General features: G+C 41.8%; 1 protein-coding gene across 1 annotated transcript; it reads right to left on the bottom strand.

Annotated features, from left to right (window-relative positions):
* Positions 1–211: 211 nt before the first annotated feature.
* Positions 212–27,587, bottom strand: LOC129708935 (acidic mammalian chitinase-like). Its single transcript, XM_055655014.1, has 11 exons — positions 27,449–27,587; positions 25,629–25,661; positions 24,825–25,029; positions 21,997–22,053; positions 17,444–17,609; positions 16,326–16,450; positions 10,767–10,890; positions 8,371–8,553; positions 5,375–5,491; positions 4,464–4,599; positions 212–1,187 (listed from the first exon to the last, which is right to left on the bottom strand). The coding sequence occupies exons 1-11, from the start codon at positions 27,471–27,473 to the stop codon at positions 1,120–1,122; spliced, it is 1,239 nt and encodes a 412-aa protein (XP_055510989.1). The 5' UTR covers positions 27,474–27,587; the 3' UTR covers positions 212–1,119.

The raw sequence follows: 27,587 nt of genomic DNA, 5'->3' as shown, positions 1-27,587 counted from the left end.
TATCAAACATTGAATATTACTGAAGAATGCACATCTCTTTTCTCTCGTTTCTCCTTTGTGTGCTATTCAGTCTTGGTGGGTAGGACATTAAGAAGGTTGATGGAGAATGAAGACCATATCTTCAATACAAAAAGCATAATGCACTTTGGAAATACAACATGACTGAAAGGCAGTCAGTTTGAAAGAAAATCAGTTTAATGTTTCAAGATCACTTCACAAATGAACATGAATGAACATGCATTGGGATCAGATTATAAAACACAATGAACCCCTTTAATCAAATACTTGTTTTGTGGATGATTTTTAAAAGTGTTCATTGTAAAAATGCCAATGAACATGTTTTTTTTTTAACACATTCAATATAATTTTATTTAACACAGATAAGAATATTTTTTTAGCATTAAACTTGCCTTTCTTATAGTGTTCTAATTTCTACTTCAGGCCTGATAACCGTATTGTAATAAATACAAAATATTCAGGATTTGATTGAAGCCACCATTAAAATGAGGAAGGAACAGGTCAAAACTTCTAATGCTGTATTTGGATGTACAATGGTGTTGCTTTATGCTGGCAATTTTTTAAGAAAATAATCTACAGCCAACATTTTGTTGTTGATAACACACATTTTATCCACTGACATTCCACTGGTTGGTGGCTTGGTGGCTTCTACTGATTTACTAGCTTCACACAAATTTATGAATTTGGTGATGGATCACAGAATGTTAGTACAAGTAAATTATTAAATCACTAATGAAGCAAGTTTTGTTTTAACTCAATTCAGCATCAGAAGTACTTTGGAAACACTTTGAAGAAGTATGTTCTAGTGGCAAAGTGTGTAAACTTGCTTTGATCTTTTTGCTTCCTGAAAAGAACTTCTGCTTGCTTTTCACCATCACTGGGCAAGTTACAACATTTTTCCTTACCATAGAAGAATCAGGTTATTCTTAGTAATGATAAGCAGATTCGTTGACATACCGTCTTCCTGATGCACAGCCTTCACTAAAACGTTTAGTTCTTCAGGAGTGCTCCTGGTAATTTATTGCTAGGTAGGAGCTTCCGGGATAGTGCGAGTAAAATCTGTTGTTGCGCCATCAACTCCCATCATTACTGTACCAGTATTTATGCTGTCTGTATTATTGCCATCATTGCTAGGAATGCCTTCATTGCAAGTGTCTCTAACTGCAATCCTAATAAGAAAAAGTGTGAATATACATTCCAGAATTATATGTAATAATAAAAATGAGTTGTATTTCCTGCTACAAGTTCAGAGTCGCATATAAATACCAGAGGACTTCTAACCTTGACTGCCGAGAGCTGAAGATACAAAAATTGAATCTGAAACTTTGCTGCTGTATGTTGGGAGATTTTGTTATTATTTGAAGATGATTACACAGGCACAATGGGTCATAATAAAGACCTAGTCTTATCTCAGGAAATGTTATTCTGTGATTCACCTGATTTTGCTTGGAAAGGAGGACTATCGTCATGGAGAGAAACATAGAAATTAGGTGCAGGAGTAGGCCATTCGGCTCTTCGAGCCTGCACCGCCATTCAATATGATCATGGCTGATCATCCAACTCAGTATCCCGTACCTGCCTTCTCTCCATACCCTCTGATCCCCTTAGCCACAAGGGCCACATCTAACTCCCTCTTAAATATAGCCAATGAACTGGCCTCGACTACCCTCTGTGGCAGACAGTTCCAGAGATTCACCACTCTCTGTGTGAAAAAAGTTCTTCTCATCTCGGTTTTAAAGGATTTCCCCCTTATCCTTAAGCTGTGACCCCTTGTCCTGGACTTCCCCAACATCGGGAGCAATCTTCCTGCATCTAGCCTGTCCAACCCCTTAAGAATTTTGTACGTTTCTTGTTGTCGTTGTAAGATCCCCTCTCAATCTCCTAAATTCTAGAGAGTATAAACCAAGTCTATCCAGTCTTTCTTCATAAGCCAGTCCTGACATCCCAGGAATCAGTCTGGTGAACCTTCTCTGCACTCCCTCTATGGCAATAATGTCCTTCCTCAGATTTGGAGATCAAAACTGTACGCAATACTCCAGGTGTGGTCTCACCAAGACCCTGTACAACTGCAGTAGAACCTCCCTGCTCCTATACTCAAATCCTTTTGCTATGAAAGCTAACATACCATTCACTTTCTTCACTGCCTGCTGCACCTGCATGCCTACTTTCAATGACTGGTGTACCATGACACCCAGGTCTCGCTGCATCTCCCCTTTTCCTAGTCGGCCACCATTTAGATAATAGTCTGCTTTCCTGTTTTTGCCACCAAAATGGATAACCTCACATTTATCCACATTATACTGCATCTGCCAAACATTTGCCCACTCACCCAGCTTATCCAAGTCACCTTGCAGTCTTCTAGCATCCTCCTCACAGCTAACACTGCCCCCAGCTTAGTGTCATCCGCAAACTTGGAGATATTGCCTTCAATTCCCTCATCCAGATCATTAATATATATTGTAAATAGCTGGGGTCCAGCACTGAGCCTTGCGGTACCCCACTAGTCACTGCCTGCCATTGTGAAAAGGACCCGTTTACTCCTACTCTTTGCTTCCTGTTTGCCAGCCAGTTCTCTATCCACATCAATACTGAACCCCCAATGCCGTGTGCTTTAAGTTTGTATACTAATCTCTTATGTGGGACCTTGTCGAAAGCCTTCTGGAAGTCCAGATACACCACATCCACTGGTTCTCCCCTATCCACGCTACTAGTTACATCCTCGAAAAATTCTATAAGATTCGTCAGACATGATTTACCTTTCGTAAATCCATGCTGACTTTGTCCAATGATTTCACCACTTTCCAAATGTGCTGCTATCCCATCTTTAATAACTGACTCTAGCAGTTTCCCCACTACCGATGTTAGACGAAGTGGTCTGTAATTCCCCGTTTTCTCTCTCCCTCCCTTCTTAAAAAGTGGGGTTACGTTTGCTACCCGCCAATCCTCAGGAACTACTCCAGAATCTAAAGAGTTTTGAAAGATTATTACTAATGCATCCACTATTTCTGGAGCTACTTCCTTAAGTACTCTGGGATGCAGCCTATCTGGCCCTGGGGATTTATCGGCCTTTAATCCATTCAATTTACCCAACACCACTTCCCGGCTAACCTGGATTTCACTCAATTCCTCCAACTCCTTTGACCCGCGGTCCCCTGCTATTTCCGGCAGATTATTTATGTCTTCCTTAGTGAAGACAGAACCAAAGTAGTTATTCAATTGGTCCGCCATATCCTTGTTCCCCATGATCAACTCACCTGTTTCTGACTGCAAGGGACCTACATTTGTTTTAACTAATCTCTTTCTTTTCACATATCTATAAAAAACTTTTGCAGTCAGTTTTTATGTTCCCTGCCAGTTTTCTTTCATAATCTATTTTTCCTTTCCTAATTAAGCCCTTTGTCCTCCTCTGCTTGTCTCTGAATTTCTCCCAGTCCTCCGGTATGCTGCTTTTCCTGTCTAATTTGTACGCATCATCCTTCGCTTTGATACTATCCCTGATTTCCCTTGTAATCCACGGATGTACTACCTTCCCTGATTTATTCTTTTGCCAAACTGGAATGAACAATTTTTGTAGTTGATCCATGCAGTCTTTAAATGTCTTCCATTGCATATCCACCGTCAACCCTTTTAGAATTAATTGCCTGTCAATCTTGGCCAATTCACGTCTCATACCCTCAAAGTTACCTTTCTTTAAGTTCAGAACCATTGTTTCTGAATTAACAATGTCACTCTCCATCCTAATGAAGAACTCAACCATATTATGGTCACTCTTGCCCAAGGGGGCACGTACAACAAGATTGCTAACTAACCCTTCCTCATTACTCAATACCCCGTCTAAATCGAAATTGGTTTCTTTTCTCTTGCAGCCAAGGAGACTGAGGGGTGACCTGACACTGGAATATAAAATTATGAAAGGCACAGATAGAGTAGATAGTCAGAATTTTCTCCACAGTAGGGGTGCTGAAAGCAAGAGGGCATTGATTTAATGTGAGTGGAAATAAGGCAATGTCCATAACATGATGGAAGTGAATGGAAGACTAGTCACAGGCCTCCAGTCCAAGAAGCATCACCCTCTGCTTCTTTCATTGACGCCAATTTTCTATCCATTCAGCTATCTCTCCTTGAATCCCATGGGATCTAACCTTCCAGAGCAGCCTATCATGCGGAACTTTGTTGAATGCCTTGCTGAAATCGATATATATATGTCTACAGCTCTGCCTTCATCAACCTCTTTGGTCACTTCATGAAAAAAACGTAATTAGACTCGTGAGACATTTCTGACTTTGCCATGTAATCCTGTCAAAACTTGGCGAGGACTTGTATATTATTATAATCTTTCATAATAGTCATCCCAGAAATTGCAGTGACATTTAAGACTCTGATATTACAATTAGTGCATGCATTAATATTACCTGGTTGCATATACACAGCAATACAGTTATTACCTGAAGCTACTGAAAGCTGCATTTTCAATCTTGTCACTAACGGAGAGAATCCTTGTTTGCAGCTACCCATTATATCATCAAAATCAAGCGTCCACACTGCTGCTCCACCAAACCTTTCAGCCCTTAGCCACTTGACCTACAAAGATAAATTAACTGTCAACCATTTTAGGAGTTGTTCAACTGTAGAACAAACTTAACTACTTTATGAAGTCTGCATTATCTCTTCAGTGGCTGCTCTACACACACCATAGGATGATGGAAGGGAGAGCGAATAACATATCAAATTTGAATTTTTGTCTCGGATCTTATTTTAATATTACTGACAAAACATCAAAAAACTATTGCTTAAGAAGCCAAATCTGGCCAGCCTTAACTTTCTGGAGATTCAGAGATCTACATTTACAATCAACCATTGCTACACTGTTAGCTGAAACAAACTATTGATTTTTTTGATTCAGTTGAAAATGAAAAAAAAGAGTTATTAAAACATTGATGTCGTATGAAAACGGGGCAGAAATCACCTTATGGAGTTATTTAATTACAATGGTTTACAGGATTAGTCTATGATTGTATGAATGGGGAATATTAATCAATGTGGTCCTTAGCTTCAAGAAGCATCACATACATGTCTTTATCCTACATGAGCATGATCTTATTGGTAGCATGAAATTATTTGCCTGGCTGATCAGTTTGCATAACACAGGATTTAGCTACTGCTTGATATCGCCTTTATTTATGTTAGGCGATGACTTATCCATTGGCTGACGAAGTGAACTACAATGTTACAGACAGGACTAATATAGAAATATTTAAAAACAAACTCATATTTGAATCATAGCGCTGAAAGAGTAATAGCAAAGCCACCATAAAAAATATATCAAAATAATTTATAATAAATAAATAAAGTATACTTTGACATCGATACTTCGCATATTATCATATCCAATCCAAACTCCTTCCTTGACAGCGAATGGAACCTTCTGAATAGAATTCCAATGTTTATCTGCTCCTTTCAAAAACTCACAGATCTGTTAATAAGAAAGATTAAACGTTGTTCGAACATATTAGTGGATCACTTGGACGTTGTACTTGAACTTTGTCATCTTCCTAAGTCCTCCCCCAGTTTCACATCCTCTCCCCTTCAGTGCAGCCTGTTTAGTTTCATTGATTGAAAGAAACAGCACTTTGTTTTTTGCTCAAGATTTCAGTGTCTGCAGTCTCTCGTGGCTCCATGTAACGTCTAGATCTTTGACGCCGAGGGACATGGAATTAGTTTAATTTAGTTTAGAGATACAGCAGGAAACAAGCACTTTAGTCAACTGGGTGTAAACTGACCAACAATCACCTGTTCACACTAGTTTCATGGTTTTCCACTTTCTCATCCACTCCATACACACTTGGGGTGTGTAATTTACAGAGACCAATTAACCTACAAATCTGCATGTCTCTGGAATGTGGTCATAAGGAATAGTAGAATTAGACCATTCGGCCCATCAAGTCTACTACGCCATTCAAATATGGCTGATCTATCTCTCCCTACCCCATTCCCCTGCCTTCTCCCCATAACCTCTGACACCTGTACTAATCAAGAATATATCTATCTCCTTAAAAATATCCTCTGAATTGGCCTCTACAGCCTTGTGTGGCAAAAAAAATCAGATTCACCATCCTCTAACTAAAGAAATTCCTCCTCATCTCCTTCCTAAAAGAATGTCCTTTAATTCTGAGGCTATGACCTCTAGTTCTAGACTCTCCCACTAATGGAAAAATCCTCTCCACATCCACTCTATCCAAGCCTTTCACTATTCTGTATCTGTAAATGAGGTCCCTCCTCATTCTTCTGAACTCTAGCGAGTATAGGCCCAGTGCCGACAAACATTCATCATAGGTTACCTACTCATTCCTGGGATCATTCTTGTAAACCTCCTCTGGATCCTCTCAGGAGCCAGCACATCTTTCATCAGATATGGTGCCAAAACTGCTCACAATATTCCAAATGCAGCCTTACCTGTGCCTTATAGAGCTTCAACATTACATCCCTGTTTTTGTATACAATCCCTCTTGAAATAAATGCTAGCGTTGAGTTTGCTTTCAATGTGGGAGGAAACCCGCACAGTCACAGGGAGACCATGCAACCTCCACACGGACAGAACCCAAGGTCAGGATTGAACCTGGATCTGTGGCGCTGTGCGGCAGCAGCGGTACCAGACCTAATTTAATGAAGACAAGGAACCGCAACTGCTGAAGTCTTGAGCAAAACTCAAAGTGCAAGAGTAACTCAGCAGGTCAGGAAGTATCTCTGAGAATGGACTGATGATGTTTTGGGTTAGAATCTTTCTTCAGATTGGGGAAAGGCTCCAATCTGAAACACCTACTTCCTCGCTCGATGCTGCTTGACTTATTGAGTTACTCCAGCACTTTGTGTTTTGCTACTAATTTAATGATTGCAGAGGTGTAAATGTGCCTTTAAAATAATATTTTTTCTCCGAGGAGTGTAACATGTGGGTAACCAAAATTAACTGTATTCTGGTGGTGTAAAGGTTTGAGGGATATTTCTGACAGACTGGATATATTGATGAATTTAGAAGCTTGCAATAATTCTCTTTGGTTTAAAATATATTTGCTAAACATAAGGCGTTGAGCAGGCACCATGCATGTGTGTAACATTATAATCCTTTACGATCAAAACAGAAGAAGTGCTTGGCAGCTGCAAGCTAGGCAGCAGGATCTAAGTTGGCTACCACTCTCTGTGTAAAAAAAACTTGTCCCACACATCTCCTTGAATCTTTGGCCCACTCACCTTAAAGCTACGTTCCCTGGTCATTGACATTTCCATCCTGGGAAAAAGGGTACTGACTGTCTACCTTACTGATAAATACATTTAAAAATCTAATATATAATATATGAATAACTATTTAATACATACATTTATCATAATCATAGATTTATGATGAATATAAATACAACTATCAGAATCAGAATCAGAATCAATTTATTTGTCATTTGGACCCCTGGAGGTCCAAACGAAATGCCGTTTCTGCAGCCATACATAACACACAAATAGACCCCAGACACAACATAATTACATTTAACATAAACATCCATCACATAACTGTGATGGAGGCCAAATAAACTTCTCTCTCCACTGCACTCTTCCCCCCCCCGATGTCAGAGTCAAAGTCATAGCCCCCGGCTGGCGATGGCGATTGTCCCGCGGCCATTAAAGCCACGCCGGGTGGTGCGAGGTCGCACACCGGGTCTTGATGTTGGAGCCCCCGGTGTGCGCTCGCAGAGTCCGCGGCCATTCCAGCCGCGCGGGGCAGTGATGTCAGGCCCCGCTCCAGGAGCTCTTCGACCCCGCAACTCGGGCGGGAGAAGTCGCGGCCGCAGAAGCCCCGAAAAGCGGTCTCCCCCCAGGGAGCCGTGGGCTCCCGGTGCCGTCGTCCACAGACCTGTCGTTGGAGCCTCCGACTCTCCGGCAGCAGCAGCAGCAGCAACAGCACCAGCAGCAGCAACAGCATCAGCAGCAGCAGCGCTCCTCCACCGCTCCGGACCTGGCCAGCCCCGCCACGGTGAGGTGAGTCGGCACCTGAGTCCCCGGTCTCTTCCTGTTGGAGGCCGCTCCTCGTTACGGCCTCAACGACGACTGAGACCCGACGAGAAAAGGTCGGGTCTCAGTGCAGGGAGAGATTCAAAAGTCCCCCCCCCCCCCTCCCACCCCACCCCCCCCCCCCACACACACACCCCAACATAAAAACAACAAAAACTACACAGAAAACACAGACAAAAAATAATAAAAACGCGGACAGGCTGCAGAGGCCGCTGCTGGCCAGAGCCGCGCCGCCTACTAGCACTTAGTTTTAATTTTAATTTTGCTCAATTACAATGATATTAATGTTTTTAGCACCTCATAATATGCCATGGTACCAGGCTGATTTGTATATCTGCCTTTTGGACCAGGACCATTTGCTGGAGCACCAATACGCCAACTATCGGTTTGAAGTTTGAAGCTCCGTCCGTAAGTTCCAAATCCAACTAGTAATTTTTTTCCTGGTGAACCTTGAGACCTGTAATATTTAACAGCATATTCCTGTAACAGATGAAATTTGAACAATGAATTTGGGAAAGGTTAATCATTCAACTTTTGTTTTAAGAATAATTCAAACATCAGTTACAATGGGTTTAGGTTTATTACTGTGATGTGTATCAAGGTACAGTGAAAAGCTTTGTTTGGCATGCTATCTAAACAGATTGAATATACCATACATAAACACAATCAAGTCAAGCATAAGTACAATAGGTTGAGCAACGGGGAAGATACAGAGTGCAGAATATAGTTTTCATCATTGTAGCGCATCAGTTCCATCAACAAAGTCAAATGTCCGCAATGGGGTGGAGGTGAATTGGACATACCAAAGCTTATTGGGTGGGCGGCGCGACTCACGTCGCAGCGGCCTCTGCAGTCCGTCTGTCGTTTTTTTTTTGTCTCGTTTGAATGTAGTTTAAAGTTTTTTTTTTAATGGGTATGTGTGTGGGACCAGGGGTGGGGAAACGTTTAAAATCTTTCCCCTGCACAGAGAACCCGACCTTTTTTCTGTCGGGTCTCCGTTGTCGTTGGGGCCTAGCACCGTGGAGCGGCCTCCAACTGGAACGACCTGGGGCTCCAGTCGCGGAGCTGCGGACCTACTTACCATCGTGGAGCTGGCCGAGTTCGGAGCGGGATGAGCTGTGGTGGCGCGCTGCTGCGACCCGACCCCAGAGATTCGGAGGCTTGAACCGCAGGTCTGGTGGACAGTAACACCGGTAGCCCGCGGGTCTCTGCTGGGAGACCGCTTTTCGGGGCTTCCGTAACGGCGACTTCTCCCACCAGAGTTGCGGGGTTGAAAAGTACCTGGAGCAGGGCCTTACATCATCGCCCGGCGCGGCTTTAACGGCCGTGGGACTTGCTAGCGCCCGCCAGGGGCTCCAACACCAAGACCCAGAGCGCGGCCTTGCATCACCCGACGCGATTTTAATGGCCGCGGGACACTTACCATCGCCCGCCGGGGGCTTTGACTCTGACATCGGGAGGAGAATGAGGAGTGCAGGGGAGAGATAAGACTTTGCCTTCCCTCACAGTGAGGAGGCGATTCACTGTGATGGATGTTTGTGTAAATTGTGTTGTGTCTTGGTTCTTTTTCTTGTGTGTATGACTGCAGAAACCAAATTTTGTTTGAACCTCAATGAGGTTCAAATGACAACAAATAAGTTGTATCATTGTATCATTATGCATGGATCATTCAGAAGCCTAATAACTCAGGGAAATAAGCGGTTCGGCTGGTGACACATCCAAGGTTCTGCTGGACAAGAACAGGGTGAAGCAGGACTAGAATAATTTCTTTATTGTCATTGTAACATGAACCATGTACAACAAAATTTAAAAATGTCAGCCAGTCAGTGCACCATTCAAACATTTCTAAAAGCTAACGATACATACAAGGTAAAATATTAAAAGATAAACTAAAATAAATATCGCGAAAATAGCATGCATAAACACCCAACCCTCCATCCTTCTGTCGATTTCACAGTGTACCACAGTCCCTTAGTATGTCTCGCCCCTGCGTTCCTTGGCGGCTACATTTAGTGCTTTTATAGCAGTGGGGTAAAAACTGTTTTTTAGTCTGTTCGTCCTTGTCCTTGTAGATCTGTACCATCTGCCTGACGGCAACAGTTCAAACAGGGAGTGTCCGGGGTGGGAAATGTCCTTTATGATACTCTGGGATTTGTTGGTGCAGCGGGAACTGTGTAAGTCCTCCAAGGTAAGGAGAGGGCAGCCGACAATCCTCTGGGTGTTGTCAATGGCCCTCTGGAGCGCTTTCCTCTGAGCCGCTGTGCAGCTGGTGTACCACACGCATACACAGTATGTTAGTATGCTCTCAATGGAGCACCGATAAAAGGACAGCAGCAGTCTCTGAGTGATGTTATTCTTCCTGAGCACCCTCAGGAAGTGCTGTCTCTGCTGGACCTTTTTCAGCAGCGCAGTGGTGTTCATGCTCCACGTCAGGTCCTCCTCAATATGGATTCCCAGGAAGCGGAAGTCCGCCACCCTCTCCACACAGTCCCCTCTGATAGTCAATGGTACCATGTCCGTTTTATTCTTCCTAAAGTCTATTATTAATTCCTTTGTCTTTAAGGTGTTGAGGAGCAGGTTCTGAATGACTGGGGTGGGACGAGTCATTTAGAATGACTGGGGTGGGACGAGTATTTGATAATGTAGTTATTACATCTGTCATGTACCACCAAGAAATTATTTTGCTAACATACCACATTCAAAAACTGCAGCTCTCCATGTTCACCTTTATTTTGACTCAAAGGACTATGGTGTCCAATGAAAACATTCCATGGACCATGGAAATCAAACGACATCACAATGATGAAATCCAAATATCTACAAAAATGAAAATAGAGGAACTTAAATGATAATTAACAATACTGATTCATCTTGCTAAAAAGAAAAATCAATGACATACATTTAAAGTTTTGTACAGCAGAAAAATAGGTTATTCAGCTCATCATATCTATAACCTTTTAGCTCACCTGGCAGGCAAGGTAAAGTATTAAGAGATTTTACAGGTATATTAAGTGTACAAGGACTGGGGAGAGATTAGGTCAGCATGGTCATCCTTGTGAAGAGCCACAAGAGATGAGGGAGATATAAAATTAATATTTCTCATCCGTATTCACTGAGAAGATTGTGAAAGTTGTGGATGTTGTGATGTCTTAGATCATATATAAACTACTAAAGTGTAATGAGCAGTTTTAAGGTGCATTAAGAACTCCCTAGAGTCTGATTGAGTGTATCCTTAGACCTTTTGGGAATAAATTGCAGAGTCCTTCCCGGCGTAGAACAGCACCGCGAACGCAGCAGCCCCCTCCGGTCAAAAACAATGGCGGCGGTAAACTAAGGCCCAACGACGACAACTTACTTTCACCGACCACACGTACACTTTGGCCACGACAGGGCTCTCGCTGACTGTCGCTGTCCACCGGGCCGCTTTGGCCCTGTCCGTTTACACAGGGACAATGTGACAACTTTTAACAGCACCAAGGGAGGACGTTTATTATTCCCTCCCGTGTCTTATTTAGTTTTCTCATTTATCGCGATTTTCCTTCTTTTTTTTTTTAAACTAGTAAAGCGGGGTTTTTAATCTTTTAAAATCTTTTATCGTGCAAGGACATCTCTGTGCTACCAACCAAGACCAATTTTATCGTGACTTTCTTTTTAAACTAGTAAAGCAGCGTTTTATCCTGTTATCGTGCATTTCATGCTACCAGACGAGACCAATTTTGTGATCTTCGCTGGTAACTTACTGCTTTAACTGTTTTTAACCTTGAAGATTTTCATGCCACCCAGCCCAATTGCAATATCTACCATAGAATACTGTAACCTTGCTCGTGCCGTATTGGATTTCTAAAATTGAAGATTGAATTAGTACCATGCCTGGATCTGGAAGAATACGAAACACATCAACACCAGTGTGGCATTTCATTCTGTTGATTGCCTTCTCCCAACTTGGATTGAGGACTTTACATGAATGTGATTCTGGTCCGTCAAAAATGAGTGTCCAGAAGACGTACGTAAATACGTTTCGTGGAAATGGGTTGTAACACTCAGCTACCCCCTTTCTAGGCTACCCTAGAGGTCGCCTACCATTGTTCATTTACTGGCTGGGGACATCAACCTCAACCCTGACCCAAAAGGTCAGCACCGTGGACGTAAACCAGTACCCGTGTGGTTTGTGCTCATTTGCTGTTAAAGATTCTGGCATTCAGTGCTCGATGTGCACAAGTTGGTTTCATCTGAACCGCTCCAATCTGTCAAACGACACTTTAGGTTTTCACTCCAAAAATCCAATTGCCATCTGGTTATGTCCATTGTGCGATGTCATCAACCTTGCTAGTTCATTTTTTGACGTCAAGCGACCTTACAAGTATGCTCAACTTGAGCAATTCATTTGAAAATCTTACATCTCTGAGTGATGACCCTGATTGTGACGTATGGAATCATGAGAATTTAAGATCATCCAGCCCAAATTGTGCTGACCACTTACCGAAAATAACACTTTAAAAAACTGCTTCTGGGTGGTCTTGTGGAACGACATGCAAAGCAGAAAAAAACCCTCTGCTGAAATGTGCGAAGTCAAAGGATGGCTGGACCGTTGTTGGGAAAGATGGTAAAAGTAATACCCCTGATGATGACAATCCTCCATCCTCCCCCGACACCAGCTATTACACCCGTCAATATGTTAATGGACAAAGAAATGCGTGTAATGGTGATGCTCAAAAGGAGATTCATGGTACCAACAAAGATATTGATCACAATGATGTCAGCAATGAACATGGGATCAAAATCGGTCTTATAAATTGTCACAGTATAAGAGGAAAATGTGCTGTGATCAATTCATTTATTGAAACTGAAAACCCTGATATCCTTATCGGGTCTGAATCTTGGCTGGACCCATCAATCAAATCTGCTGAGATTTTCCCTCCTCACCTCCAAATTTTTAGAAAGGACAGAAACACGCATGGAGGCGGTGTCTTCATCAGAGTTAACAATACCATTCCTTGCTTTGAAAGAACAGACTTAGACCGCGACTCTGAGCAAATCTGGTGTCAAGCTACACTCGAGGGTCAGTCGTTACAGATCGGAAGCTTTTACCGACCACCTGACATGGAAACGGAGCCTCTTTTAGATCTTGGATCAAACATCTCCAAAGTTAACTCCTCGTCACGCTCTCCACTTATCATCCTGTGGGGCGATTTCAATGTCCCGGGTGTAGATTGGTCTGACGGCATACAAAGCGAACCAAAAGGGGCTCTCCAGGAAGCCCTAGCTGATCTTATTCTGGAAAATCACCTGTCCCAAAAAGTCACTTTCCCTACCAGGCGTGATGAGACAAGTGGCACCGAAAATACTTTAGATTTATTGTTCACTTCACATCCAGATTTAATTTTGGATGTTTCATCGTGTGCTGGAATTAAAGATCATTATATTATCCAAGCAAAACTGCATATAAAGCTTAAAGTTCCTTCAAAACCACCGCGTAAAATTTCCCTCTGGAGAAAAGTGAACAGCGAGGAATTTAAAGACTTAGCAAAAAAACTGGGAAAAGATTTCTTCAACCTGCAACCAGATAAAAGATCCGTAAAAGACAACTTGGTGTGTTCTTCAAAAACTCATTAAAGGCCGTATGCGTCCTCCTTGGTTTTCGGCAAAACTGAAACGTCTCTGCAGTAAGAAAGAGAAGTTTTATATCCGTGCCAAACAAAGGGGTACAAAACTGGACTGGGACATTTTACTAGAGTGCGAAAGCAAGTCGATCGTGCTCATAGACAACATGTTTCTTCTATTCTTGGGGGAGAGCAACCCAAGGCTTTTTGGAGATATGTGAAATATAGACGGACAGACAACACTGGTGTCCAGATGCTTAAAGTGAACAACTGTCTGATCACTGAGGACCAGGCGAAAGCAGAAGCTCTTGCAAACCAATTTCAACACGTTTTCACCCGTGGAGCCTTCATCATTTCCAGATCTACCGCCCAGCCCGTTTGCTGATATGCCTGCTATTAAAATTGAGGTTGAAGGTGTCAAGAGGTTATTGCTCAACATCAATACCACAAAAGCAATTGGACCAGATCAGATGCAGAATCAAGCCCTCACGATCGCAGCCGAAGAACTGGCTCCAGTTTTGCAGTTCATTTTCCAACAATCGCTTGACTCAGGTGATGTTCCGCTGGATTGGAGGAAGGCTAACATCACTCCTCTCTTTAAGAAGGGTTCAACCACCAACCCAGTGAATTATCGCCCTGTTTCATTAACAAGTACTTGCTGCAAACTGCTGGAGCATTTAATTGATAGTAATCTGATGCAAACATAACATTCTTGCTGACAACCAACATGCATTTAGGAGGCATAGATCATGTGAGTCTCAGCTTATCCTGACGACAAATGATCTGGCCAAGCACCTTGATGGTAACGTCATCATGGATTTAGTAGTGCTAGACTTTTCTAAAGCATTTGATGTCATCCCACACCAGAGACTGCTTCGGAAGCTTGACTTCTATGGTATTCGTTCCAATACGAAACGATGGATTTCCAGTTTCCTGACAAAACGTCTTAAGCGCGCGTGTGTGAATGGAAAGAGCTCCAATTGGCGTCCAGTGTTGAGTGGTACACCTCAGGGCACAGTACTTGGCCCACAGCTGTTTTTGCTTTACATAAATGACATCCATGAAAAAGTCACAAGTAACACCAGACTATTCGCTGATGATTGTTTGCTGTACCGTCCAATTAAGTCAGCTGATGATGAAGATGATCTCCAAAAGGATCTCGATGCAATGGTTGAGTGGCCACAACAATGGGGCATGCAGTTCAACCCTTCCAAATGTGAAACCATGCGTGTCACCCGAAAGAGGAATCCAGGTGAAACATCTTAAAATATACTTGGTGCCACCCTTGAAGAATCCAAACAAACCAAATATCTTGGCATCAAATTGCAGAATGATCTGCGTTGGAATGGTCAGACTCATCATGCAACGGTGAAAGCAACAGGCGTCCTAAACTTTTTGAGGCGCAACTTTCATCATTGTTCAACTTCTATCAAGGAGAAGCTATACTTCACCCTCGTTAGACGTCATTTGGACTACACAGTTGCAGCATGGGATCCATACACAAATAAAAACATTTCTTCCATTGAACGTGTCCAAAGGCAGGCAGCTCGATTTGTTACTAACACCTATGAGAGAGAAGCGAGTGTTACCAAACTTCTGAATTCACTGGGGTGGAACCCTCTCCAAGACAGACGTGAAGCTCACCGTTTGACCTGTTTTTACAAAATGTTAAATGGTCAGCTCGACATAGATTACAAGACCTACACCAAACCCAAACCAGATATAGATATGCCATTTATTGTCACTATACATGTACAATGAAATTAAAAGCTGCTCGTACTCAGTGCATACATATAATTTAGTACAAAAAACAAGAAACAGAAAAACAAAAACAGAAGGGAGAAGGGGGGGGGAGGGGGGGGATAGGTGCACAATTCTGCGGCGCTATATACATATATACAGATGGAAGTCCGGGTGTTGGGCTGTTACAATTAGGAGCAGACGAGGGCATTCGATCCAATTTGTGGTTCCAGCTACCAAGACAGATGTGTACAGCAATTCGTTCTTCCCCCGCACAATTAAAGCATGGAATAATCTCCACCCTACTATAGTTACCCAACCAGATGCAACTAAATTTAAGGTAACTCTTTCTTCCCAAAAAACATTTCTGGCTTAAGTCCTCCCTCCACCACCTCCAGTTTAAATTCCAATTTGGAATATTTTGGAGGACCAAGAAACCAAGATATTTGCATCATCTTTAGCCACGAGTAATGTCTGGAAGGCTGGAGCATATCACCAAAGTACTGAAAACTGCAGACAAGCAACACTGGCATAGACAAGTGTAGATTTCCTGCACAGAACAGGTTTAGAGTACTTATATAAGGGCAGAAGAATTTCTAGTACATTTAGGAGTATAAATTAAGAAGTTACACATTGTAACTTTGTCCGAATCTTAGGGAACAGATGAAAACATCCCCCGTCTTCCTTTTATTTTACAATCTATATATATTTATGAATAATTTGTATATATTTATGTCTGATTTAATCATCAGCTTGGCATCAGATGATTTTATCCCTTATTTTCTCTTCATTGTTTTCAATTTTGTGATTTCTTTTTAATATTAGACTGACCAAAAATTCCCTACGATTTTTGGTCAACTTGAAAGCTAAAAACCATGTAAACAATCTCTATTAAATGAAGTATATACTTACTGAGAAATTATGTTAACTTCATAACTATCATCAATTATCTGTTTACCAGCAGACATAGAAGCTACAAGCATCAGTTCATACTGTTGTGTATCTGTTGCCTCTTCAATAAAGGCAATTTTCATTTCCTAGGAGGAAAATAAAGAATCATTAGAGTAATATTTTGGATCAATGGTCCAAAAGGGCAATTACTTGGATCGCAGACCAGGTATTGAATGAATGAATGAATAAGTTTATTGGCCAAGTATTCACTTACAAAGAATTTGCCTTGGTGCTCCCCCATCAAGTAACATGACATACAGTGACAGTTAGGAATGGCACATAAAACATTAAACAGTAATTATAAAACATTATCGATTTGTTACATTTGTTCTAACACTTTCCAGGTAACGCTTCCCCATGGAAATACAAACGCCCTTTCTTCTTAATTTATTTTTAATTTTTAGCGATACAGCATGGAAACATAGAAAATAGGTGCAGAGGTAGGCCATTCGGCCCTTCGAGCCTGCACCACCATTCAATATGACCATGGCTGATCATCCAACCTGTCTTCTCTCCATACCCCCTGATCCCTTTAGCCACAAGGGCCACATCTAACTCCCTCTTAAATATTAAAAGCAAACTCAGTGGAAGCTCGCCGAGTCCACGCTGACCATTGATCACCCGTTCACACTAGATCCATGAAATCCCATTTTCCCTACATACTAGGAACAATTTACAGAGGTAAATTAACCTATAAACCCCCACGTCTTTGGTATGTGGGAGGAAACCGGATGGCCTGGAGGAAACCCACAAGGTCACAGGGCCAATATGCAAGCTCCACAAGAACAGCACCCAAGGTCAGGATCAAACCTGGTTTCAGGTGCTGTGAGGCAGCGCCACTGTGCTGTTAAAATGGTGAGCAAAAAGCAAAGTGCTGGGGTGCTCATGCCAAAACAACACAGGGTTTCAGTACAGTACACTAAAATAATAACCCTCTTGAAAATGTTTGGATTTAGCCTGAAAATACATCCAAATAAAGATGAGGCAAACTAAAATATAATTGATTTTAGGTTATATGACATTTAATAGTTAAAAATATGCACAACAAAGATTTGTATAATTAAAGGCTGTCTTCTTACCTCAATCAATCTTGTGTAGAGATTTTTGTTTTCTGCTGGGTTTCCTTTAGCCCCGGGATAGTGCCAAGCTAAATCTATACCGTCAAATCTATGTATTCTCAGGAAGCTAATCACAGACTTGATGAATGCCCGCCTAGTTGTTTGAGTGGACACCACATTGTTGTAACTGATGAAGAAGCCGGAATAGTTAGAAAAAACAACAAATACATGTTAGAAGGAACTGCAGATGCTGGTTTAAACTGAAGATAGACACAAAATGCTGGAGTAACTCAGCAGAATAGGCAGCATCGCTGGAAAGAAGGAATGGGTGATGGGTGAGATCAGGTAGGTGCAGGCAGACTGAACAAAGGTGCTCAGCGAACTATTATCCTGGTTGCCAAAGAACACTTTTACTCTGTCCGCCTGATCTGCTTGTTGCCAAACACTTTAATTCCCATTCCCACACTGACCTTTCTGTCCTAGGCCTCCTACATTGTCAAAGTGAGGCAAAACGTAAATTGGAGGAACAGTATCTCATATTTCATGTGGGCAGCTTACCACACAATGGTATGAATATTGATTTATCTAACTTCAAGTAACCCCTGCATTCCCTCTCTCTCCATCCCTCCCCCACCTATCGCACCAGCTTCTGGTTCTCACCTAGCAAAAAGCCTCTTCCTTTATCAGTTACTTTTTTGTATATCTTTCATTCATTTGTTCTATATCTCTCTACATCCCCGTCTGTATCACTCATTTCCCTTTCGCACAACTCTCACTGTAGAAGGGTCTCGACCTGAAACACCACCCATTCCTTCTCTCTAGAGATGCTGTTACTCCAGTATTTTGTGACTAAACGACAGATGTATAGTGCGCTCCATAGTGTTTGGGACAAAGACCCATTTAAACCAAAATGTATAAAAATGGCCTTTAATAAAATCTGACAATGTACACTTTAACCACATGTGATTTATTTCTATTATAATTCTCAAATCTAAAATCGAAATGATGGATCTTTGTCCCAAACATTATGGAGGGCACTGTAGTTGTGTTACATTTCTTGAGTTAAAATGAATTGATACATTTTCTGGACAAATGTATTTAACCATATAACAATTACAGCACGGAAACAGGCCATCTCGACCCTTCTAGTCCGTGCCGAACACATAATATCCCCTAGTCCCATATACCTGCGCTCAGACCATAACCCTCCATTCCCTTCCCATCCATATAACTATCCAATTTATTTTTAAATGATAAAAACGAACCTGCCTCCACCACCTTCACTGGAAGCTCATTCCACACAGCTACCACTCTCTGAGTAAAGAAGTTCCCCCTCATGTTACCCCTAAACTACAGTCCCTTAATTCTCAAGTCATGTCCCCTTGTTTGAATGTTCCCTACTCTCAGTGGGAAAAGCTTTTCCACGTCAACTCTGTCTATCCCTCTGATCATTTTAAAAACCTCTATCAAGTCCACCCTTAACCTTCTGCGCTCCAAAGAATAAAGCCCTAACTTGTTCAACCTTTCTCTGTAACTTAGTTGCTGAAACCCAGGCAACATTCTAGTAAATCTCCTCTGTACTCTCTCTATTTTGTTGACATCCTTCCTATAATTAGGCGACCAAAATTGTACACCATACTCCAGAATTGGCCTCACCAATGCCTTGTACAATTTTAACATTACATCCCAACTTCTATACTCAGTGGACACTACATTTAGTGGAAAGCCCATTTTTCTTGGTACCGATATTTGGATGCACAAATGTACATTATCATTAAGGTATAAAGTTAGAAGTTTCAATTTCATTTTCTGTGTTCTCATTTCAATAGTTATTTTATTTACAGCTTAGAAAATGTTAATGATGCTGCACGGGTCTGTGGAATTAGCTTCTGCAATGCATTAAAACGTTTACTAATGACATTGAATTTGAAGAGAGGACAGTGGCCAATGGAAGAACATTAATAAAATATTTGCCAACACACCAACCAGGAAGTTGGACAGTGAGAATAGAGTTAAAGAAATTCTACGTGGAATCAAGAACCAGGGGACATCGGTATAAGGTGAGGGTGGAAAGATTTAATAGGAACCCGAGGGGCAACTATTTTTTACACAAAGGGTGGTAGGTATAAGGAATGAGCTGCCATAAGAGGTACTTGAGGCAGATATTATTACAATGTTTAAAAAAACATTTGGACAGTTAAATGTTTAGCATAAATTTAGAAGGATATGGGCCAAAAGCAGGCAGATGGGACTAGTGCAGATGAGGCATGTTGATTACTGTGGGCAAGTTGGGCTGAAGGACCTGTTTCTGTGCTGTATGTCTCTATAACTCTAAGGAGGCAGGTGGAAATGTGTGTTCATGCCTTGGCTAATGGAACCTCAGAGGAAGTGCGTCCTTGAATGTTAGGGAAAGGAACTAGAGGAGCAGACCTGATCGTTTCAGTTTTTCTTTTGAATGTCCAGTAGCTCCTGGAAAACACACACTCAAAACTGCACATTCAAAGTACCAAATGTTGTCTTTGGATGTCTATTTGTCATGACTTTCTATAGCATCAATCTGTGTAACCAAAGGTTGACTCACATCAGTGAGAAGACTTCAGTGAGAGAATATTCATTGCCGTCACCCAACAACAAATCAAATAGGCTTGGATTCTAGTAGGTCATTTTGTTTTGGTCATTTATGCTTCTCCCACATCCTCTCCAGCTCCCCATTCATATCAGTTGAAAGAAGGGAGAAAAGTCAATGAGGCTCACTTTTCCAAACTCCACTTGCAGCTTTATAGCTTTTGGAAAACAATTACGGCTAATTTTGTTTTACATAGAAAATAGTGCAGGAGTAGGCCATTCGCCCTTCGAGCCTGCACCGCCATTCAATATGATCATGGCTGATCATCCAAGTCAGTATCCTGTACCTGCCATCACTCCATACCCCCTGATTCCTTTAGCCACAAGGGCCACATCTAACTCCCTCTTAAATATAGCCAATGTACTGGCCTCAACTACCTTCTGTGGCAGAGAATTCCACAGATTCACCACTCTCTGTGTGAAAAATGCTTTTCTCATCTCGGTCGTAAAAGATTTTCCCCTTATCCTTAAACTGTGACCCCTTGTTTTGGACATCACCAACATCGGGAACAATCTTCCTGCATCTAGCCTGTCCAACCTCTTAAGAATTTTGTACGTTTCTATAAGATCCCCCCTCAATTTTCTAAATTCTAGCGAGTACAAGCAACGTCTATCCAGTCATTCTTCATATGAAAGTCCTGACATCCCAGGAATCAGTCTGGTGAACCGTCTCTGTACTCCCTCTATGGCAATAATGTCCTTCCTCAGATTAGGAGACCAAAACTGTACACAATACTCCAGGTGTGGTCTCACCAAGACCCTGTACAACTGCAGTAGAACCTCCCTGCTCCTATACTCAAATCCTTTTGCTATGAATGCTAACATACCATTTGCTTTCTTCACTGCCTGCTGCACCTGCATGCCTACTTTCAATGACTGGTGTATCATGATACCCAGGTCTCGTTGCATCTCCCCTTTTCCTAATCGGCCACCATTCAGATAATAGTCTACTTTCCTGTTTTTGCCACCAAAGTGGATAACCTCACATTTATCCACATTATACTGCATCTGCCATGCATTTGCCCACTCACCCAGCCTATCCAAGTCACCTTGCAGCCTCCTAGCATCCTCCTCACAGCTAACACTGCCCCCCAGCTTCGTGCCATCCGCAAACTTTCAGATGTTGCATTCAATTCCCTCGTCCAAATCATTAATATATATTGTAAATAGCTGGGGTCCCAGCACTGAGCCTTGCGGTACCCCACTAGTCACTGCCTGCCATTGTGAAAAGGGCGTCCAAGGACGTCCCAAATAAACATCTGGTGTCAGACCCCATCCTACCGGTCCCTGGCACCAACATCCCAAGGAAGCAGTGGACGACGCTGAATAGATTCAGGACTGGACATGGCCCCTGCTTGACCAGCCTTCACAAATGGGGCAGCAGTCCAACCCCACGGTGTGCTTGTGGAGAGCAGCAAACAATGCAACACATCATTGAAGCATGCCCTCAACAAAGACTCAAAGGAGGACTTGTCACCCTTCATACAGCAAATCAAGAGGCAACTGCTTGGCTAAAGGACTTTGCATTCGCTAAATAAATAAATAAATTGTGAAAAGGACCCGTTTACTCCTACTCTTTGCTTCCTGTCTGCCAGCCAGTTCTCTATACACATCAATATTGAACCCCCAATACCGTGTGCTTTAAGTTTGTATACTAATCTGTTATGTGGGACCTTGTCGAAAGCCTTCTGAAAGTCCAGATATAACACATCCACTGGTTCTCCCTTATCCACTCTACTAGTTACATCCTCGATAAAATTCTATAAGATTTGTCAGACATGATTTACCTTTCATAAATCCATGCTGAATCCATATTTTAATGTTGAACACAATTGTGGAAAGCCTAGAATTGTTTTGTTATAAATTCAACAGTTTTTCAAGGTAGCACTGATGAACATGATTGTAGTTATTGATATATTTTATTAAAAAGGCTTGTCACATTTTCTTACCGTGCGGATCCAAATATCCACCCTCCAACAGACAGCAGCGTCTTCAACTTGTGATTTCTTTGAGAAATAAAGTATTTTGTGATGTTACTTTAACAATTCATTTAAGCTTTGTATCTTATAAACAAAAACTGTTGATTTAGAGAATCACTCATGCAAGTACCTCGGAACATAACCCTGTGTTGCATTTAATATCAGAGATCTCCTGCACAAATATGTGTATATCTGGTCTGTCCTCTACAATGGAAAAATATTATTAAATCAAGGGGCTAGAGATTGAATAAGTTAGCACCATAAGTTAGCACCAATGTAATATCTCCACTTTAGAGCGAGTGCTCTTTGTATATTTTGAATTTGTTATCAGCACATTGTGCTCCAGAACAAGGAGTCACAGTTTAAGGATAAGGGGGAAATCTTTTAGGACCGAGATGAAAAAAAAAAAATTCACACAGAGAGTGGTGAATCTGTGGAATTCTCTGCCACAGAAGGTAGTTGAGGCCAGTTCATTAGCTATATTTAAGAGGGCGTTAGATGTGGCCCTTGTGGCTAAAGGGATCGCGGGGTATGGAGAGAAGGCAGGTACAGGATACTGAGTTAGATGATCAGCCATGATCATATTGAATGGCGGTGCAGGCTTGAAGGGCCGAATGGCCTACTCCTGCACCTATTTTCAATGTTTCTATGAAGCAAAGCAAACATGCCGCAATGGTTCAAGGTGGGAAGTGATGTAGGATTCATAGAATCATAGAGTGATACTGTGGAAACAGGCCCAACTTGCCCACATTGGCCAACATGTCCCAGCTACGTTAGTTCCATGACTATACATCTCTATAAGATCACAACGTATTCTCCTGCATTCAAAGGGGAAGGGTTCCAGCATACTCAACCTCTGTCTCTAGCTCAGATCCTCTAGTCCTGGCAATATCCTTGTAAATCTTCTCTGTACCCTTTCCAGCTTGACATCTTTCCTATAACATGGTACCCAGAACTGAACAATACTCTAAATGCAGCCTCACCAACGTCTTATACAACTGCAACATGATCTCCCAACTTTTTTACTCAATACTCTGACTGGGCTACTACTTTGGCCAATGCGCCAAAATGCTTTATCACCACCCTATCTATCTACCTGTGACTCCACCTTCAAGGAACCATGCTCCTGCACTCCATTCATTCCTATATTTTCTTCCTCAAGGGTGTACAGGGAGTCATGCTCCCATCCCCAGCTCAGGCAGTGATGAGATACAACATTGACCTCATTAATCTTACAACGCTTTCTTTTAACTTATGGAAACAAACCGACAATTGTCATTGTAGACACATGAGGTTGTAGATGTTGGTGCACAAAAATAACACAAAGTGCTGGATTAACTCAGCAGGTCAGGTAGCATCTCTGGAGAACATAACGGAGGCTCTATCGGAAGGCTGGGATAGAACGGAGGCGGCTGAACTTGTGTGGGGTCTTTGTCAGAAGGCCATGACTGACGGAGTGGCTTCGCCAGGCAGCCCAAGTCCCTTGCGGCTCCTCGTACACGGATCCCCCACCCAGGAAAGCTCGTTGCACATGGAATGGAGTCGCTGGAGACATCAGGCATAGAGGGCAAGGGTCGGTAAGAGGGTGAACCGGGGTAATGCCTCCAGCACCTTTAAGTAGACTGCAGCAGGTTGCTCCCAGGACACAAGATGACCGACGAGGAGAAGAGAGAGACAACGGTTTTGCAGGCTGAGCTGGCCATGGGCGACAGAGGGGATCGGGAGCTACTTGGTAGAATGAATATGCGGGAATCCGGAATTTGAATCCGGAATAATAAAATGGTGCCGCACATGGCGGTGCTGACATTATTATATGCAAAATTAATTTCATTGTATAACGTTTAATTGCATATGTGACAATATCCATTGAATTGAATCCATTGAATATCTGAAGAACTGTCCTAACCCGAAACGTCATCTATCCATGTTCTCCAGAGATGTTGCCTCAGTTACTCCAGCACTTTGCTTCTTTTTTAAGCCAGGATCTGCAGTTCCTTGTTTCTCCACAGATGTTGCCTGCCTCACTGAGTTCCTCCAGCATTTGTGTTTTGCTCCAGAATCATAATTGTTGCTTCCTTCACAGATAATGTTCTGGAACATCAGTAACAATTCCCCAGAACATTAGAGTTCAATGCCTTGAAGCCAAAAGAGATGAAAACATATCTAAACGTAGAACGGTATTGCAGAGAGGTCTCTCTTGAACTTCTACGGGTGTACATTAGAAAGCATATTGACTAGTTACATCACAGCCTGGTTTGGAAACTCGAATGCCCAGGAGCAAAGAAGACTGCAAAAAATGGTGAATACTATCCAGTCCATCACGGGTTCTGATCTCCCCACCATCGGAGGGATTTACAGGGCAGCCAGCATCATCAGAGCCCCACACCACCGTGGCCACACACTCATTTCAGTCCTGCCCTCGGTAAGAGGATACAGGAATTTGAAAACTAACGTCCAGGTTGAGGAACGGCTTCTTCCCCACAGCCATCATGCTATTAAACACTACAACCTCCAAATAAGCTCTGAACTACACAGACGTTGGGGTATTGGTTTTGTCATTTTGCACTATTATTGTTTGTTTGTTTTTATGTGTAGGTAAAACTTTTTCTAGCTTATTATATTGTTTACAGAGGACCATGTTTACATATTACATATTCTGTTGTGGTGCTGCAAGTAAGAATTTCATTGTTCTGTCTGTGGCATATGACAATAAAACACTCTTAACACTTGAACTAAAATTATTATTAAGATAATTTTTTGAGTTTAAATGAAATCTCGATAAATGGATTTCTACTCACTGTAGTTTGAGATTATTGAAGATTTTGTATGAATCTTCATCATTATCCTCGGTGGAAATAATTTGATACCGTTCATCAATGGCAGCAAATGCATAAATCAAATGGGTGCACAAATAAGGGTCGACATCATCAACCGTGAACCGACTAGCTCCATCTCTGTATTGTGCCCAGTTTGTGAAATAACAAGCTAGCAAAATACTGTTGCCTAAGAATTGAAAATAAATTATATTCTGATAGAACCCATAATTCACCACAAGAAATATATTTAAAACATGTTAAATCATGTGGGAAGAAATACTCTGGTTATGTTTTATTGATGGTTCAACTTTTTAGTAGCAAAGATGGGTGACACAATGGCGCAGAAGTCGAGTTGTTGCATTACAGAGACCTGACTTGAAGTGCTGTCTGTATGGAGTTTGTACGTTCTCCCTGTGACCGTGTAGGTTTTACCGGGTGCTCCAGTTTCCTTCCACATGCCAAAAAAATACAGGTTTGTTGGTTAATTGGCTTCGTAAATTGTCGCTAGGTTGTAGGATAGAACTAGTGTACGGGTGATCGATGGACGGCGCGGACTCACCGGAGGGCCTGTTTCCACGTTGTATCTCTAATCTAAACCAAAGATATTAAACTTGCTATATTTTATTTCCATAAATTACTGCAATGTAAATTTCTGGCGGCAGCAATTTATAGTTTTTAATAATTAAAAAAAAAAAGAATTTTAATACTTTTGTGGTATGTAAATTTTACTAAGTTAATAGTTCAATAATTTATAAGAAATGGTCTAAAGTGTGAGGAATGACTTACCCAGATGCAGTTGGCTCAAAATGAAGAATCCCACTAGAAAAAAACCCCAAGAAATATAGTTTGCCATTTTGCTTCAGTATAAAATGCTAACTACATGGTCAAAAATAAATTATTTGTACATTATATTTAATACTGATAAAATGTCACAATGATGGATGTGGGCCAGTGACTGAAATTTTAGGAAAGGCAAAAGTTTAAAGAAATAATTTCAGAGTAAATACTTAATAAACAAAAAGAGATCGGAGAAGCAAAGTCATTTTACTAGGACATACCGAAAATGGGACATTGAAGTCTGAAGTCAAAGCTGCCAATAATTGATCAATGAGAGGAAGAAAACAGCCTTTATTGGAGAAATATTTGAACAATCCTCAGATACAATGGTCAAGATTAAAAAGAAACCTAAAATAGGGAGATAGACACAAAAAGTTGGAGAAAATCAGTGGGACAGGCATCATCTCTAGAGAAAAGGATTGGGTGACATTTTGGGTCGAGACCCTTCTGAAGAGATCTGCCTGGCCCACTGAGTAATTCTAGTTTTTTTAGTCTATTTTCGGTTTAAACCAGCAACTGCAGTTCCTTCCTACACATAAAATAGGGAGGTGTAGGGGCGTGGAAACCTGGACATGTGTCAGATGCTGAAAGAGTCACAAAGTTCAGGAGTAACTTAACAAGTCAGGCATCAACTCTGGAGAAAATGGATAGGTGACGTTTTGGGTTGAGACCCTTCTCCACATCACCTATCCATGTTCGCCACATATGTTACCTCATCTGCTGAGTTTTCCAGCAATTTGTGTCCTTTTTTGTATTAATCAGCTTCTGCAGTTCTTTGTTTCTACAACCTGTTAGATGCTCCTTGACTGACATGGTCAACTGCAAAGAAAAAGTGTTTTATACAGTTGTGTGTGCATAATTATCTGAATGGTGGCAGATTAGGAAAGGGGGAGATGCAACGAGACCTGGGTGTCATGGTACACCAGTCATTGAAAGTAGGCATGCAGGTGCAGCAGGCAGTGAAGAAAGCGAATGGTATGTTAACATTCATAGCAAAAGGATTTGTGTATAGGAGCAGGGAGGTTTCTGCAAGAGACTCTGGGTGGTTTCTGTTCTTGTGGCTTTAGATGTTGAACCTAAAAGTGTATGTAATTTGTTTGGGTGTGTTGGTTGTCTGCCTTCTGTTCTATTTGCACGAGGCTGGTGTGGGCTAACGTGAGTGGATCCGAGACCGTCCTTGCAATTTATTCAAATAAAGAAAGGTTTGGACTCCGGTGTTGAATTCAGTGTCTTTCACTGATCCAGACTAGGGGGTAAGATTAGATCCGGAATTAACATTGGCGGCTCGTCCGGGATCTCAAAGAATTGCGACCAAGGAGCTGAGTCGTCTTGGATCGCGGGAGAAGATATAGGCACCCCGGTGTGAGTAGTTTTTCCCCACTCCGCTAATCCAACAACGAATCAGTCTTTCGCTGACTTTGTGTGGAATCCCGACGAGATCGATAAGGTTAGTAGTCTGACGAATACTATTTTGGGTGAGGGTTAGATTCCCTGCCTTGGAGTAAGGTGTTTGATCAGGACCATTGAGTTGGTTACTGAGGGTTCAGTATTGGGATAAACAATTGGCAGTGTACCTTAAAGCACAATACTGAGAGTTCAAGGCTGAGGTAAAAATTGGCTATTTACTTTAAGGGTGCCAGCATTGGGAGCCAGCATTAAGAGGGAGTAATGCTGAAGACCAGTGACCAAATCACAGCAATAATTCTTGATCAAGATATCTATTTACATATTTCAGCATCTTTAGATATATTTCTATTAGTCATACATACCAAACAGGTGACGTATTAATTCCATGTTTTAATTCTTTGAGAATGGGTTTTTCAAATAATTCTTTGATCTGGTCGATGGAACAGTATAACTGATGAAAATGCAATGATTCCAGGCATCCTACAACATACAGAATTATAA

This window comes from Leucoraja erinacea, chromosome 24 (assembly GCF_028641065.1).
Source record: "Leucoraja erinacea ecotype New England chromosome 24, Leri_hhj_1, whole genome shotgun sequence".
NCBI classification, from domain to species: Eukaryota; Metazoa; Chordata; class Chondrichthyes; order Rajiformes; family Rajidae; genus Leucoraja; species Leucoraja erinaceus.
This window is presented reverse-complemented; position numbering and strand designations above follow the sequence as displayed.

Excerpts from the sequence above, each read along its gene's own strand:
- LOC129708935 (XM_055655014.1), bottom strand. The coding sequence starts at position 27,473 with ATGGAATTAATACGTCACCTGTTTG. Across the intron at positions 17,610-21,996 it reads TGGATATTTGGATCCGCACG|TTACAACAATGTGGTGTCCA; the intron begins GTAAGAAAATGT and ends CTTCTTCATCAG. Across the intron at positions 4,600-5,374 it reads TGCGAAGTATCGATGTCAAA|GTCAAGTGGCTAAGGGCTGA; the intron begins GTATACTTTATT and ends TTATCTTTGTAG.